At 41.9% G+C, this 13754-nt stretch overlaps 1 protein-coding gene across 1 annotated transcript in view; it reads left to right on the top strand.

Moving 5' to 3' along the window:
- LOC143280609 (pikachurin-like) overlaps positions 1–13754 on the top strand; it is a 49718-nt gene that overhangs the window by 9691 nt on the left and 26273 nt on the right. Inside the window, 4 exon segments of the mRNA XM_076585324.1 lie at positions 3114–3233; positions 6030–6160; positions 6162–6311; positions 10488–10818. Of these exon segments, the coding sequence (XP_076441439.1) occupies positions 3114–3233; positions 6030–6160; positions 6162–6311; positions 10488–10818 (732 nt within the window).

Here is a 13754-nt window from a genome sequence, read left to right as displayed (position 1 = left end):
CCAGTGGTAAATCCTTGGTTTTTGTGCATGAACGAGAGTACACACTTGAGCCGATTTCGCTTCCAGTGTTGGTTTTTTAAATTTTTCCGGTCCTTTGGGACAGATTAGAGGGTGCTTTCAAACCTATTAAAACCGATGCGGTTAGCTGGATGTTAAGAAGCAGCCATGTTAATTTTAATGAAAACCCTTTGCTAAGCCAGCCTCTTCCCCCACCCAACCCCATCATCTTCCCAACACCGTCCTTCCCTTGCCCTCTTTCCCTCCCCTTGCCCTGTTCTGAATTGTGGCCCATGGCCAATGTTCAGTAAAACAATTTCGTTCGTTCATTCTCTCTCTCTTGTTTTCTTTTCCTTTCCTTAGGCGGAAAAAAAAAATCTTTGGTTTTGATTTTTCTTTTTCAGTTCTTTCTTGATTTATTTATTTCTCATGCTTCATCAAGTTGATTTTTTTTTTTATTTGAAAGTTTTATTGATTTTTCTTGTACTTTTCCTCCTCATTTTACATCTTCATAGATTTTTTTTTTCCTTTCTGTTCTCCATCTCCATACATCTTCTCTTTTTTCTCCTCTCTGTTTTTTTTTAACTTCTTTTTTTTTCAGGTTTCAGTGTATATTTTGTTGTTTTTTGTCAGGGCTAGGTGAAAAGAAGCTTTTAGCTGATCCTTCTACTCCCAGTAAAACATTCCAGATACAGCTCTCTCTCTCTCTCTCTCTCTCTCTCTCTCTCTCTCTCTCTCTCTCTCTCACACACACACACACACACACAAATGCAGGACACACACACAATCATTACCACCACCACCACCATATATATACACTTAAAACTGTGCTCTTCCTTTTGCTCAGAGCGGACAAAAACAACAACAATAAAAAATATTAAAAAAAGAAAAAAAAAAAACCCGAAACAAACCAACAACAACTATAAAGGTTCGAATTTAACTGACTTAACTCCAGGCCTGGCTAAATGTTTTGTTTCTTTCTACCCCTCCTTCCCCCCCATCCCCCACCCCCTTCCTCTCTCCAGTTTGTGGCTGTAACTTTCATGTGCACATGAAATATATGTATGAGTGGGCATCTACATGTATGGCCATTTTTACCCCACCATTTAGACAGCCATACTTCACTTTTGAGGGTGATTTCCTTTTTCTGTTCAGTCAGCCACAGCATATTTAACCACACACACACACACACACACACACACACACACACACACACAAAGAAGAAAAAAAAAGGAGAAAAGAATGGGCAACATCAGGTTCAAGAAGGTCTAAGAAAGACAGTTATAAACAAGTGTTAAGAATGTTGGACTTTTTGATCTAGGGTCCAGGGTTTGAATGCAGGAGGAAGAGGAATTTTGTTCAATGTCCCGTCACACATATCGGTGACTGAAGACATTTTGTTATAGTATTTATGAATACATTTGAGTATTATCGGTTAGAAGGGGTGGGAGATGTGAATGAATGGGAGGGTTGGGGGAAACTGGGCAAATGAGGGTGAAATGAGGGTGAAATTTGAAAACAATTTTCAAAATACAATTACAGGAAATTACTTAAAGGACTTTGTAAAAGAGAAGTCGTTAAACTGACAAGCGAAACAACTGATAATGAATGCAAAAAGTCAAAAACATCAACATTCTCAGTCACTTGTGAAGACACACTTTCATTTGAATGCTGGTACTTTCGTTTGAATGCTGGTTATGATTCTGCTGGATAAAGGGTGGAGATGTATAATTTGAGCCAACATGTACTGTGCATGCTGCCTAGTGTCATAGCCTCCCTCATGATTATGAACTTGCAGGAGAGCGGATGTTATACACTGTATGTAATAATGTGTCCGACTGTGACCATCAGAACAGCAGTGGAGGCAACTGCTGTTCTGATCACCTGGGCAAGAATTTGATTATAGTGGAGAGAGTCTTGCTCAAGTTAGCCATCCACACTCTCTTGGCCAAGGAGGCTTTGGGGTGGTCCCCAAAGGTCAACTAGCCCCCAAGACTGCAGCACTAAGAACCATTGCAGTCTTTCAGCCTAGTTTAAAAGTAATAGTCCTTCACAAATGACGCAGTAAATTAGTTCCAATTAAAGTGGAGAAACCATTGATCATACAGCTCTCACTTTCCTGTTGGCCCAACTGTAAGCTGTGATATAAGCTGAGCGCTGAGCTTTCATACATGCATCAAAAAACCTGTAAGCCATGTAAGCTTTTTCTCTGAACAGTATTTTAATTTAGAAATTGTAACTTTGTTGTATATACCACAGTTACAGAGAATATGAGAAACAAAAATTCATACACAAGGTCAGCTTGTGATGGATAATAGAATAACAGTCATACTGATACTCATACCAGACATAAGTATGATACAGTACATCACATAACAGCACAACATAGCACATTGCAGCATAACACCACAATGTTGTAAGTTATTGTGGGATGTTTCAATGTATTCCTTTATGAAAATGTTCCACATGAAATAATTGACATGGATGATGACTTGAATGGAAGTGGTGACATCCTTTGCACAGCCTAGTCTTATTTGCCTTAAGGAGCTTAATTCTTAAGATATGTCATGAAATGTGTAGTTTTTGCGTTTTTTTCTGGGTTTTTTTTTCAGACATGAATTTGTGTACATGTGGTGGTTGAATTTTTTGCGTAGCTGGGCAGTCTTTGTATTGCCCTGTGTGGTCGGCTGGACTGTAAGCAACAATGTCCATGTCAAAGGAGTGCTTCCATTTGTGAAGAGAAGTTATTATGATGATGATGATGATGATGATGATGATGATTACCAAGCATTTTACAAACACAGAGTCATGCATTTGCACAGAAGGCTGCATACCTGGGTAGAGCCGACTGACAGCTGCCTTTTAAGGCACTCATCATTCATTTCCTTCACTCAGGCCTCAGTCATGTGGATTATGGAGTTACACAAGTTTATCAGAGTGGATTTTTTTCTGCAGAATTTTTTTTCCAGGGACAGCCTAGCCTGTTTGTTGCAGTTGGCTCGTTAACGTGCACTAAGATGTGTGGATTTGTCTGAACGCAGTGATGCCTAGAAACTGAACTGAACTGAACTGAACTGAACTGAACTGAGATGTGGTGGTTGGTGGTGTGTTGGCAGGCGACTGCAGCTCCACAGTGCCTAACCCCTGTCAGATCTGTGTGGACATCAAGGGGGGAGGGTTTGTCTGCGACTGCCCACAGGGCTGGAAGCTGGGCTCCAATGGATTCTCCTGTTTGAGTGAGTGTTTCATTGTGTTGTAGCAACATCAAGGCCAAATTTTGTTCAGTTAATGTTTGAGTGAGTGTTTCGTTGTGCTGTGGTTACATCAAGGCCAAATTTTGTTCAGTTAATGTTTGAGTGAGTGTTTCTGTATGTTGTAGTTCCATCAAAGCCTAGTTTAGTTCACTTATGTTTGAGTGAGTGTTTCTGTGTGTTGTAGTAACATCAAGGCCTAGTTTTGTTCTGTTAATGTTTGAGTGAGTGTTTCTGTGTGTTGTACTTGTAGTAAAACCAAGGCCTAGTTTTGTTCTGTTAATGTTTGAGTGAGTGTTTCTGTGTGTTGTACTTGTAGTAACACCAAGGCAGAGTTTTGTTAAGTTAATGTTTGAGTGAGTGTTTTTGTGTGTTGTAGTAACATGAAGGCATTGTTTTGTTAAGTTAATGTTTGAGTGAGTGTTTCATTGTGCTGTACAGTAACATCAAGGCAGAGTTTTGTTAAGTTAATGTTTGAGTGAGTGTTTCATTGTGCTGTACAGTAACATCAAGGCCATATTTTGTTCAGTTAATGTTTGGGTGAGTGTTTCTGTGTGTTGTAGTAATATAAAGACCGAGTTTTGTTAAGTTACTGTTTGAGTGAGTGTTTTGTTATGCTGTAAAGTAACATCAAGAGCCTAGTTTTGTTTAGTTAATCTTTGAGTGAGTGTTTCTGTGTGTTGTAGTAACATCAAGGCCTTGTTTTGTTCAGATATTGTTTGAGTGGGTGTTTCTTTTTGTTGAAACATCAAGGCCAAGTTTTGCCGAGTTTTGTTCAGTTAATGTTTGAGGGAGTGTTTCTTTGTGTTGTAGTAACATCAAGGCCTAGTTTTGTTCATTTAGTGTTTGAGTGAGTGTGAATTTTCAAGGCCTAGATTTATTCAGTTCATTGAGATATTGTTTGAGTTGGTGTTTGTTTTTGTTGCAGTAAAACCAAGGCCTAGTTTTGTTCTGTTATTTTTGAGTAGGTGTTTTTGTGTGTTGTAATAACATCAAGGCCAGTTCAGTTCACTTATGTTTGAGTGAGTGTTTCTGTGTGTTGTAGTTCCATCAAGGCCTAGTTTTGTTCAGTTAATGTTTGAGTGAGTGTTTCTCTGTGTTAACACCAAGGCCTAGTTAGTTCACTTATGTTTGAGTGAGTGTTTTGTTGTGCTGTGGTGACATCAAGGCCAAATTTTGTTCAGTTAATGTTTGAGCGAGTGTTTCTGTATGTTGTAGTTCCATCAAGGCCTAGTTTTGTTCAGTTAATGTTTGAGTGAGTGTTTCTGCGTGTTGTAGTTCCATCAAGGCCTAGTTTTGTTCAGTTAATGTTTGAGTGAGTGTTTCTGTGTGTTGAAATAACATCAAGGCCTAGTTTTGTTCAGTTGATGTTTGAGTGAGCGTATCTTTGTGTTGAAGTAACAAGGTCTAGTTTTGTTCAGTTAATGTTTGAGTGAGTGTTTCTTTGTGTTGAAGTAACAAGGCCTAGTTTTGTTCAGTTAATGTTTTGAGTGAGTGTTTCATTTTGTTGAAGTAACAAGGCCTAGTTTTGTTTGGTTAATGTTCGAGTGGGTGTTTCTTTGTGTTTTTTTTAATTTTTATTTATTTTTTATAGAAACATCAAGACCTAGTTTTGTTTAGTTATTGTTTGAGTGGGTGTTTGTTTGTGCTTTAACATCAAGGCCTAGATTTTTTCAATTCATTGAGTTATTATTTGAGTGGGTGTTTGTTTCTGCTTTGACACCAAGGCCTAGATTTATGCAGTTAATAGAGTTGTTGTTTGATTGATTGTTTGTTTGTGTTGTACTAATATCAAGGCGTAGTTTTGTTCAGTTGTTGTTTGAGTAGTGAGTTTATGTGTTTTATATTATTTTAAAATATTTTTTTGATCAAGCCCTAGTTTTGTTCAGTTTGAGTTTGAATGGGGGTTTCATGAGTTGTAACATCAAGGCCTAGGTTTGTTCAGTTACTGTTGGAGTGGGTCTTTCTTTTGTGTTGTAACATCAAGGCATGTGTTCAGTTATTGTTTGAGTGGGTGTTCCTTTGTCTTGTAACATCAAGGCCTTTGTTTCTGCCAGTTTTCTTTCTTCAGTATTTTCTGCTTTTTTATACCTTAAAAGTTGATTCATTACCCTTTCTCTTTTTTTTTTCCAGCAAGCATTGAGACTTTTTTTTCTTTTTTTTTTCTCCCTTTTCGCAGTCTATATGATGTGCTGTCTGTTTTGGTCTGACATATGATTTGTCTCTGTGGCCTTTTTAATGTATTTTTTGTGTGGCTTTGAAGTAATTTTGATCCTTTTCTACGATTTCTTGTAATCTGGTGGTGATGAATTAAGCGAAAGGGTGGATGTCCCCAGCACAGGCTAGTCTTATTTGCTTGAAAGAACTTAGTGGTTAAGGAAGTAATACGCCATGAACTGTATTGTTTTGAATTTTTTATTTTATAGGTTTTTTGTTTTTTTTTGTGTGTGTTTTTTTTCTGATTTGGCAGGGTTTTGTGTTTAACGAGGTTGAATTTTTTGTTTGGTTAGGCTAATCAGATTTGAAGGTTTTAAACTATGGAAGGTTTTTTAAACTTTGAGTGGAAAGCTTAAAGCAGTGACTTGTTTTTATTGTTTTGTTTTTTGTTTTGCTTTTTACCCTTAACTTGTTGTAGGTATTAATGTGCGATAGCCTTGAGATAGCCTTAGTGGTCGGCGAGGCTCTAGGCACCATAATTTGATTTGATTTAGTCCTGATATGACCCTGTGCGGTCTGCTGGGGAAAAAAAAAATCCACAATGTTCAGTGTTCTCATCCTCAGAGGACAAGACATGGAAGCCGGATCACAAGTTCCCACCAGTGCAGTCAGAGGTGGTGAAGAGCGAGGGGGAGAGACCCGAACCCTCAGCCCATGGGGACACCCAGAACCAGTCTGGGCCCAAGGAGCAGCAGGGTGGTGGAGGGGGGTAGTGCCCAGGACGTGCGGCTGGTGGCCCAGAACCCCCCTGACCCTCTGGAGCTGGGGGCGCCGGGCAGTCTGCCGGACAACGACGTCGTCCTTCACCGCTCCCAGGACATGAAGGCTGGTCTGGACCCTCCACAGGTATGTGTGGCAGTCAGTCCTGTCCCACTGTGACCATCAGAACAGCAGAGAAGCATCTGCTGTCCTGGCTGTCTGGGCTAGAATTTGATCATGGTGGAGAGTCAGTTGTGTCTATGACCAGCAGAACAGCGGAGGAGGCATCTTCTGTTCTGACGATCTGGGCTAGAATTTGATTATTGTGGAGAGTATCTTGCCCAAGTTACGTCTCCTCACTCTCTCGGCCAAGAGGGTTTTAGGACAGTCAGTGTTGGGATGGTTCCCAAAGGCCAACTAGCCCCCCAAGGCTGCAGCACTTAGCGCAATCTTGCCTCCTAGTTTGAGAGTCATAGTCCTTCACAAAAGACTAAACTGTCAGTGACTTCCCATCGCAGTGGAGAAACCATTGATCATACAGCTCTCACACTGTGCTGTTGGCCCACAGGTCCACCGTGCTTAACTGTACGTGAAAAGAGAAATGTGTTGTGTGTGACTTGTTGTTGCTGTAGGAAAACCATTTGCAGAGATCCCGATTTTGACACACAACCAACAAACCTTGGAGGAATCTGGTGAACAGTTCTGTGCAGTTCTTTCCAGTGACTCTTCATTGGGTTGAGGGAGAAGAAGAAGAAGAAGTTGTTGCTCTTGAAGATTTATTACTATCTGTTCTCAGTACATACATAGTTATGCTAACAAGACGGACTTCTCAAACAAATTACTTTGGACTGTTTTTTTTTCTTTCTTTTTTTATTTTCTTTCTCAGTTGCAAGCAAGGTCATGGAGCACATAGTTTCACTTTTTTTTTTTGAAGCACTCTATAAGTCTTTCTTTCCTGGCTGAAAAAAAACTACAGTAATTGATAAACAGCAAAAAAGCAGAAGACAACAACAACATAACCATAAACTATATGTGAGAATGAGAGTCACTTGATATCACTGCATAAAAGTCATAAAATGATTAAATGCTATGTTGATAGAAACCTAACATTCAGTAATTACAATCATCCACATGCTGATGCAATAATCCCAATAAAAGAAGAGGCATAAAATATCAGTTATACTATAATAGAAAATAGACATATTATGATTAACAGCAAGCTATTTACCTGTGATTTTAATTAACACAGAGTGTAGATTGCATGTACCGGTACACACACACACGCGCATGCGCGTGCACACGCCTGTGTATGTACACTCACACACACACACATCCACATAGGCACGTGCTCACACATATGCACACACACACACACACAGACATACACACACATACGTACAATATCACCCATTCACTGACTCTCTCTCACACACACACGCACACAATATCACTCACTCACTCTCACAAACAGACACAGACACACACATAGAGACACACGCGCATGCATGCACGCGTGTGCGTGCACACACACACACACACACACACACATGCATACACACCTGATGTGGGTTCTGACAGTTTCTAGTCTTTTTTTTTTTTTTTTGTTCTTGGATGTCAGTGGGAAGGACGATGACTGATGAGAGCTTGGGTGAATCAAGAGTGGGGGCGGAGGTGGGTAGGGAAGAGTGGTTGGTGGCGAGGATGGAGGAGATTGGGGGTGTGGGTTGGGGGGATACATAGGCAGGGGGTTTTCATCATGTACGGTGATGAGAGCTGGACGAATCCCGGTGTAGCAACCCTGTTTGCACCCCTGTTGGATTTTTTACACCGGGGGTCAAATCTGGCCGGCCTGTAGACTGGCCTGGAATGACTCCCAGGGGAACCCATGATCCAGTCAGAACTGACCCTTTTCAAGCTGGGTTTTGCCCCCATCTCCACCCTCTCAACCCTTCTGGTTATGGATGTCATTGGGAGGAGGCCAGTCTGGGCTTGCTTTAAAATGGGCCAGCTTCCAGGGGTAGAATTGGCACAGTTTGAATCTGCACAGGCTATCAAAGTAGAACTCCTCCGTATTTGCTTGTGTTTACTTATGATGTACAGGAGAGGGGTGTTGGGTCAGCAAAGGGTAACACAGAACCACACACACACACACACACACACACACACACACACACGACCACTAGTAAATGTTAGCACAGAGAATGGCCCGGGGTTGAAGAACCCAGCAGGGGGTGGGGGGGTTATTTTTTTTTAAGGTTGTTACACCGGAAGACACACTCAGCTGTGGGAGTGTGTGTCAGTGGTGGTTTGTCTTTTGACAAGTGTAGATGGCAGTGGGTATAGCCATTAGGTATGGTCTTCATTGATGGCAAAGACTTGTGGCTTTATGGCTGGGGGTGGGGGTAGAGGGGGTGGTGGTGGTGGTGGTGGTATTGTTATGGAGTGTGTGGGTGAAGATGATGGAGGGCTGTGTGTGTGTGTGTGTGTGTGTGTTTGTGAGAAAAGTTGGTGATTCATTTCTGTTAAACAAAGAATTTCTGTTTTTTGATAAAAAAATAAACGCACAACATTATTATAAATTGCAACACACACACGTGCACACACACAGATACACGCACACACACACACACACACTAAAAAAAACAACAACCCCAAAACATCAACAATTTGTAACAAGAAAATTGATGAAAAAATATTTTTGAATTAATAATGAATTCTTTTTTTAATTTATGTTTTCAAAACAAAAACAAACACACATCTCATTATTAGAAAATTGTAAGTTGAAAATAATGAACAGACCTATCAAATTGTAGCTTTTGGAGTTTGAAAGATGTTATACTGAAGTAAGAATTTCCTGGTTTTGTCACAGTGTTTTTGAGTACAATTATTGATTCAACTTTTGTTGTTGCTGTTGTTGTTGTTGTTAGTATGGCAATAAATCTTAAATGGAGATAAACATGATGATGTACATGTATAAGTTTCTCTATCTGTGTGTGTGTGTGTGCGATAGATGTGGGTTTTTAAGTGCGCCGTATGCGATTAGATTTGGGTCATTCATGAATGCAGTGTCAGAGTTGGTCAGGTATTGTATTTCTGGTCCAGTAATCACCTGTAATCAGGGGTTTGAGGTCCTGTTTCGTCATAGTGTTGTGTCCTCGGGAAAGGCACTTACCCCCGGTTTTCCTCACTTCACCCAGAAGGTAAAAATGGTGGAAGGAGAGGATTACCTTCCTGTGGCAAGCTCTGGACACAGTGGATATGAATTCACTGCCCCTGTGGCTATCAAAGACTGTGGGGTCTTTAACTCTCTCCATACGAACGGCGAAAGAGACGACGTTAACAGCGTTTCACCCCAATTACCACCATCACAATATTGCAAGCGGAAGGCTCTTATACTGAAGAGGTGAATGTTGACAAAGATACCACAATTCTGACGACGGAAGCTACTAAAGGTTGGGTCATTGAGACACCCACTAGACATCCGAGGTGTCTGTGTAGAGGAGAAGAGAGGACTGGCCGTACTGAGTGAGTTAACCATGAATGAACCATTCATGGATGCATGACTTGTTTTAGAAATTGATCAGAAGGGGAGGGGAGATGTTAGTTTCAGTGAGGAGGAAGGTGGCAGTGTGGTTAAGATGCTTATCTGCTTACACAGTATCCATGAGGGTCCAGGTTTGAATCCTGGTCCCGTCCTTTCTCCTGAGTTTGACTGGAAAATCAAACTGAGCATCTAATCATTTGGATGAGATGATAGACTTAGGTCATTTGTACAGCACGCACTCGGCGCACTGAAAAAGAACCCATGGCAACAAAAGGGTTGTCTTCTGGGGAAATAATGTATAAGAAGTCCACTCCGATGGGTGTGCAAATATATATAATTATGTATGCACTCAAGGCCCGAGTGATGAGTGCATTGGGTTATGCTGCTGTCAGGCATCTGCTTAGCAGGTTTGGTGTAGTGTATATGGATTTGTCCGAACACAGTAATGCCTCCTTGCGAAACCGAAACTGAAACAGAGTTCTTATTCCCTCATGTATTTTGGTGTGCATTGTTTCAGGTGTGTTTTAATGTATGATATATATGGATAGCTTATCATGGACGTTGAGCTCAGTAATTACTTTCGGTGCAGTGACTTGTCATAGTTCGTCGTGATCACTCACTTTGGAGGACCAACCTGCATGTTTTGATGAATAATATTTTCATCAGAACTAATAAGTTGTAACATGCTCAGAACAAGATCATTTGATGATGTGCGGTATCAATAAACTTATTATCATCATTGTCATACCTGTGGATCATCATTGTCATACCCTCCACAGGCCATGTACCAGGTGAGAGAGAATGGTGCTGATGCCCTCGACAACAACGTCTGGCCTGACTATGAAAAAGCTCCGTTGCCGCCCCTGATGGGACCGCCAGACTTTGACGACGACGACAACGACGATGAAAACATCATAGTTCCACCCCCTTACTTTGATGAGGGGGATCCTGGGAGGATGGCCATCGAGGGGGGGGAGGTGGTGGAGCCTCCACGGGCGTCGTCGGCGTGTGACGGGATAGCCTGCCTGCACAACGGCTCCTGTGTGGTGGAGGAGGGGTACGCCCGGTGCAACTGCCCTCTGGGTTTTGCAGGCAGTTACTGTGAGCGAGGTGGGTGGGTTTGTTAGGGGATGTGTGTGTGTTTGTCACAGGATGTGTGTGTGTGTGTGTGTGTGTGTGTGGTGTGTGTGATGCGTGTGTGTGTGTGTGTGTGTATGTGTGTTTTGGTGTGTTGGTGTGTGTGATGCGTGTGTGATGTGTGTGTGTGTGTGTGTGTGTGTGGAGGGAATGTATACATGTGTGTGCAGAAGAAGTGTTTGTGTGTTGAAGCAACATTTGAATATGAATTTTTTTCTCTTTTCAAAGAAGGTACTTTTCTTCTCAACCAGAACAACACAGTCCACATTCAACACAGTCATAATGTGAGACAAAAATACACTAAAAACATTTGACGTCACTGAAATTAGCACTACTGATGTCAGTGAATGATAATTACAGTGAATACAAGTTGACTATGGACAAACAGTCCACACGACCCAATTCGGGATGGACAGTGACGTGAACGTGATGTAGATCTGTATATATTCATTTGGGTTGTTGGTGTTGAAGAGGATGGATTTTTGTCCTTAGTCATTTCCTCTTTCTTGCGTTTCTTTACTTCGCAAGGTGCTGGGTGTCATTCTTTGTTTTTCTGTCTGTCTGTCTGTTTCTCTGTGTCTGTCTGTCTATCTCTCTGTGTCTGTCTGTCTCTGTGTTACTGTCACTGTGTGCTCTCTCTGTCTTTCTCAGTTTCTGTCAGTGTATGTGTGGATCTGTCTGTTTCTCTATCTCTTTGTCTCTGCCTCTGTCTGTCTGCCTCTCTTTCTCTCCTCTTCTCTTTATGCATCTCACTTTTTTGCATAGACATGAATATTATTTTCATTAATTTTATGATTATTTTTTTGGGGGGTGGGGGTTGGAAAATATTATGATGGAGGATCACATTTTTGTTGAGTTTTTGATAATTCTTTGATTATGAGATTATTGGCTGATAGGTAAAACAAAAAAAATCATATGCATACATTCAAGGCCTGACTAGTGTACTACTGTGTTGCTGGTCAGGCATCTGCCTTGTAGATGTGGTGTAGTGTATATGGATTTGTCTGAACGTAGTGATTCCTCCTTGAGTAACTGAAACTGAATTGATACATTTTGTGTGATTGTGATCCTTCCCCATCCAACTCCACCCCAAAGTTTTTCAAAGGAGACCTGTGTGCTCTCCTGCCACCACCCCCAATCCCCAATCCCCCATCCCCCACTCTCCATCATCCCTGGCCACCCAATTCCTCATTGAAAAATAAGTTCCAAGTGGGGATGTGAAATTTCTTTAATGTTTTTTTTTTGGATTAGTTACACTGTGTGTGTATTTTTAGATTACCTCTGTGTGTGTGTGTGTGTGTGTGTGTGTGTGTGTGTGCACTTGCACATGTGGATGCATGTGTGTGTGTGCGTGTGCATGGGTGTGTGTGCAATTGCATTAGTGTGTGTTTGTTCACGCATGTGTGTGTGTGTGTGTGTGTGTGTGTGTGTGTGTGTGTGCATGGGAATGGCTGTGTCTTGATAATGCAATCAAGCCCCGGAATGCTATTGAATTAGCCAGTCGCAACCTTTTTGATGTGACCAGCAGTTTGGATTCGGAGAGTGCCGGCACAAAGAGCCAGTGTAACAGCCTCAAACTAACCCCCCCATCCCCCAGCCCCTCCTACCCCCCAACCCCCTTCTGGGCCAGGATTTGACTCCAGGGCCATTCGAAGCTAGCTAGTGGAAGACAGACCCCAGGGGGTCATAATTGTGGCTTGTCAAGATGGAACCCCCCCCCCCCCCACCTCAATCTCCCCACCCCTGTTGAAAATTACCCCTTATCAGCAGGTTTAATCAAACTATTGAAAGAGGTATTGGGGGTTGTTCTGGGCTAGCCTTTACTGAACCTCATGTTCCCTCCCCCCCCCCCCCACCCCCTGCACTGCCCCGCCCCCCCTACACCCCCCACCACACACACACACACACCCACTCTTGTAAAGCCTCCTTCTCTCCATAAAAAAACACACACACCAAAACACTTCAATACCACGGAAGCAAACATGTGGGAGCTCTGTTTTGGTAGCCTGTATTGATTCCAAGGGGGCAAATTTACCCCACCCCACCCCACCCCTCCCCACCTCCACCTCCCCATAATATCATATCAATCTAGTCTAAATTGACCTCTGTATCCATTACAAAGGGGTGAGGGGTAAAATCTAACTTGGGGTTGGGGTCATTCAGAAGTTTACCCGTGGGGGGTCATTCCATGCTGGTCCGGGGTCAATCCAGCCCAGGTAGATTTGACCATGGTGTAAAAAAACTAACAGGGGGTACGAATGAACCGCCACACCGGTGTTGGCGCGATGGTGTGCATTGTTGATGAAGCCGTTTTGGAAAGGCACTGGCCTGGAGGTTGCAAATTTAATTTGCTCACGGCAGCAGGTGACTTCTTCGCCTCTCTGGAAACAAGCTAGTGTCAGACATTCTGAGGCTGTGGCAGCCATCGTCGTCACTTCTTGTTTAAAATTTGATAATGATAATGATGATGGTTGCTTATATATCTATAGCACTCTGTCCAGAAAACTGCTAAAGGTGCTTTCTGTATTGCATCAGTGTTACACTTATACACACACAAAAAAAAACGCACAAAGAAAGCTACATGTGCATAGAATAGACACACACACACAGACACACACACACATTTGCACATGCATGCACATATATTTTATATGCATGTATTTATACACAGCCAAAAATAGAAGTTGTATACATAGCCAAAATAGAAAAAAAATGTATCTAGAAGTATTTACTGTTTTGATGGATCATGCTTCTTGAGACTGCTGGCTGAAGCAAAACCATAACTTTTAACGTTTTTTTTTTCTTCCTAAGAAATCAGTTTCTTGTGTATGGTAATATTGTCATAATTATGGAGTAGAAGGAAATTGGGAAACCAGTGAGCTTTCCGTTTGTGAGCGCATCATGGCATG

This window comes from Babylonia areolata, chromosome 3 (assembly GCF_041734735.1).
Source record: "Babylonia areolata isolate BAREFJ2019XMU chromosome 3, ASM4173473v1, whole genome shotgun sequence".
Taxonomy (NCBI): Eukaryota; Metazoa; Mollusca; class Gastropoda; order Neogastropoda; family Buccinidae; genus Babylonia; species Babylonia areolata.
The sequence above is the reverse complement of the archived record's forward strand: the minus strand, read 5'-3'. Positions and strand labels throughout refer to the sequence as shown.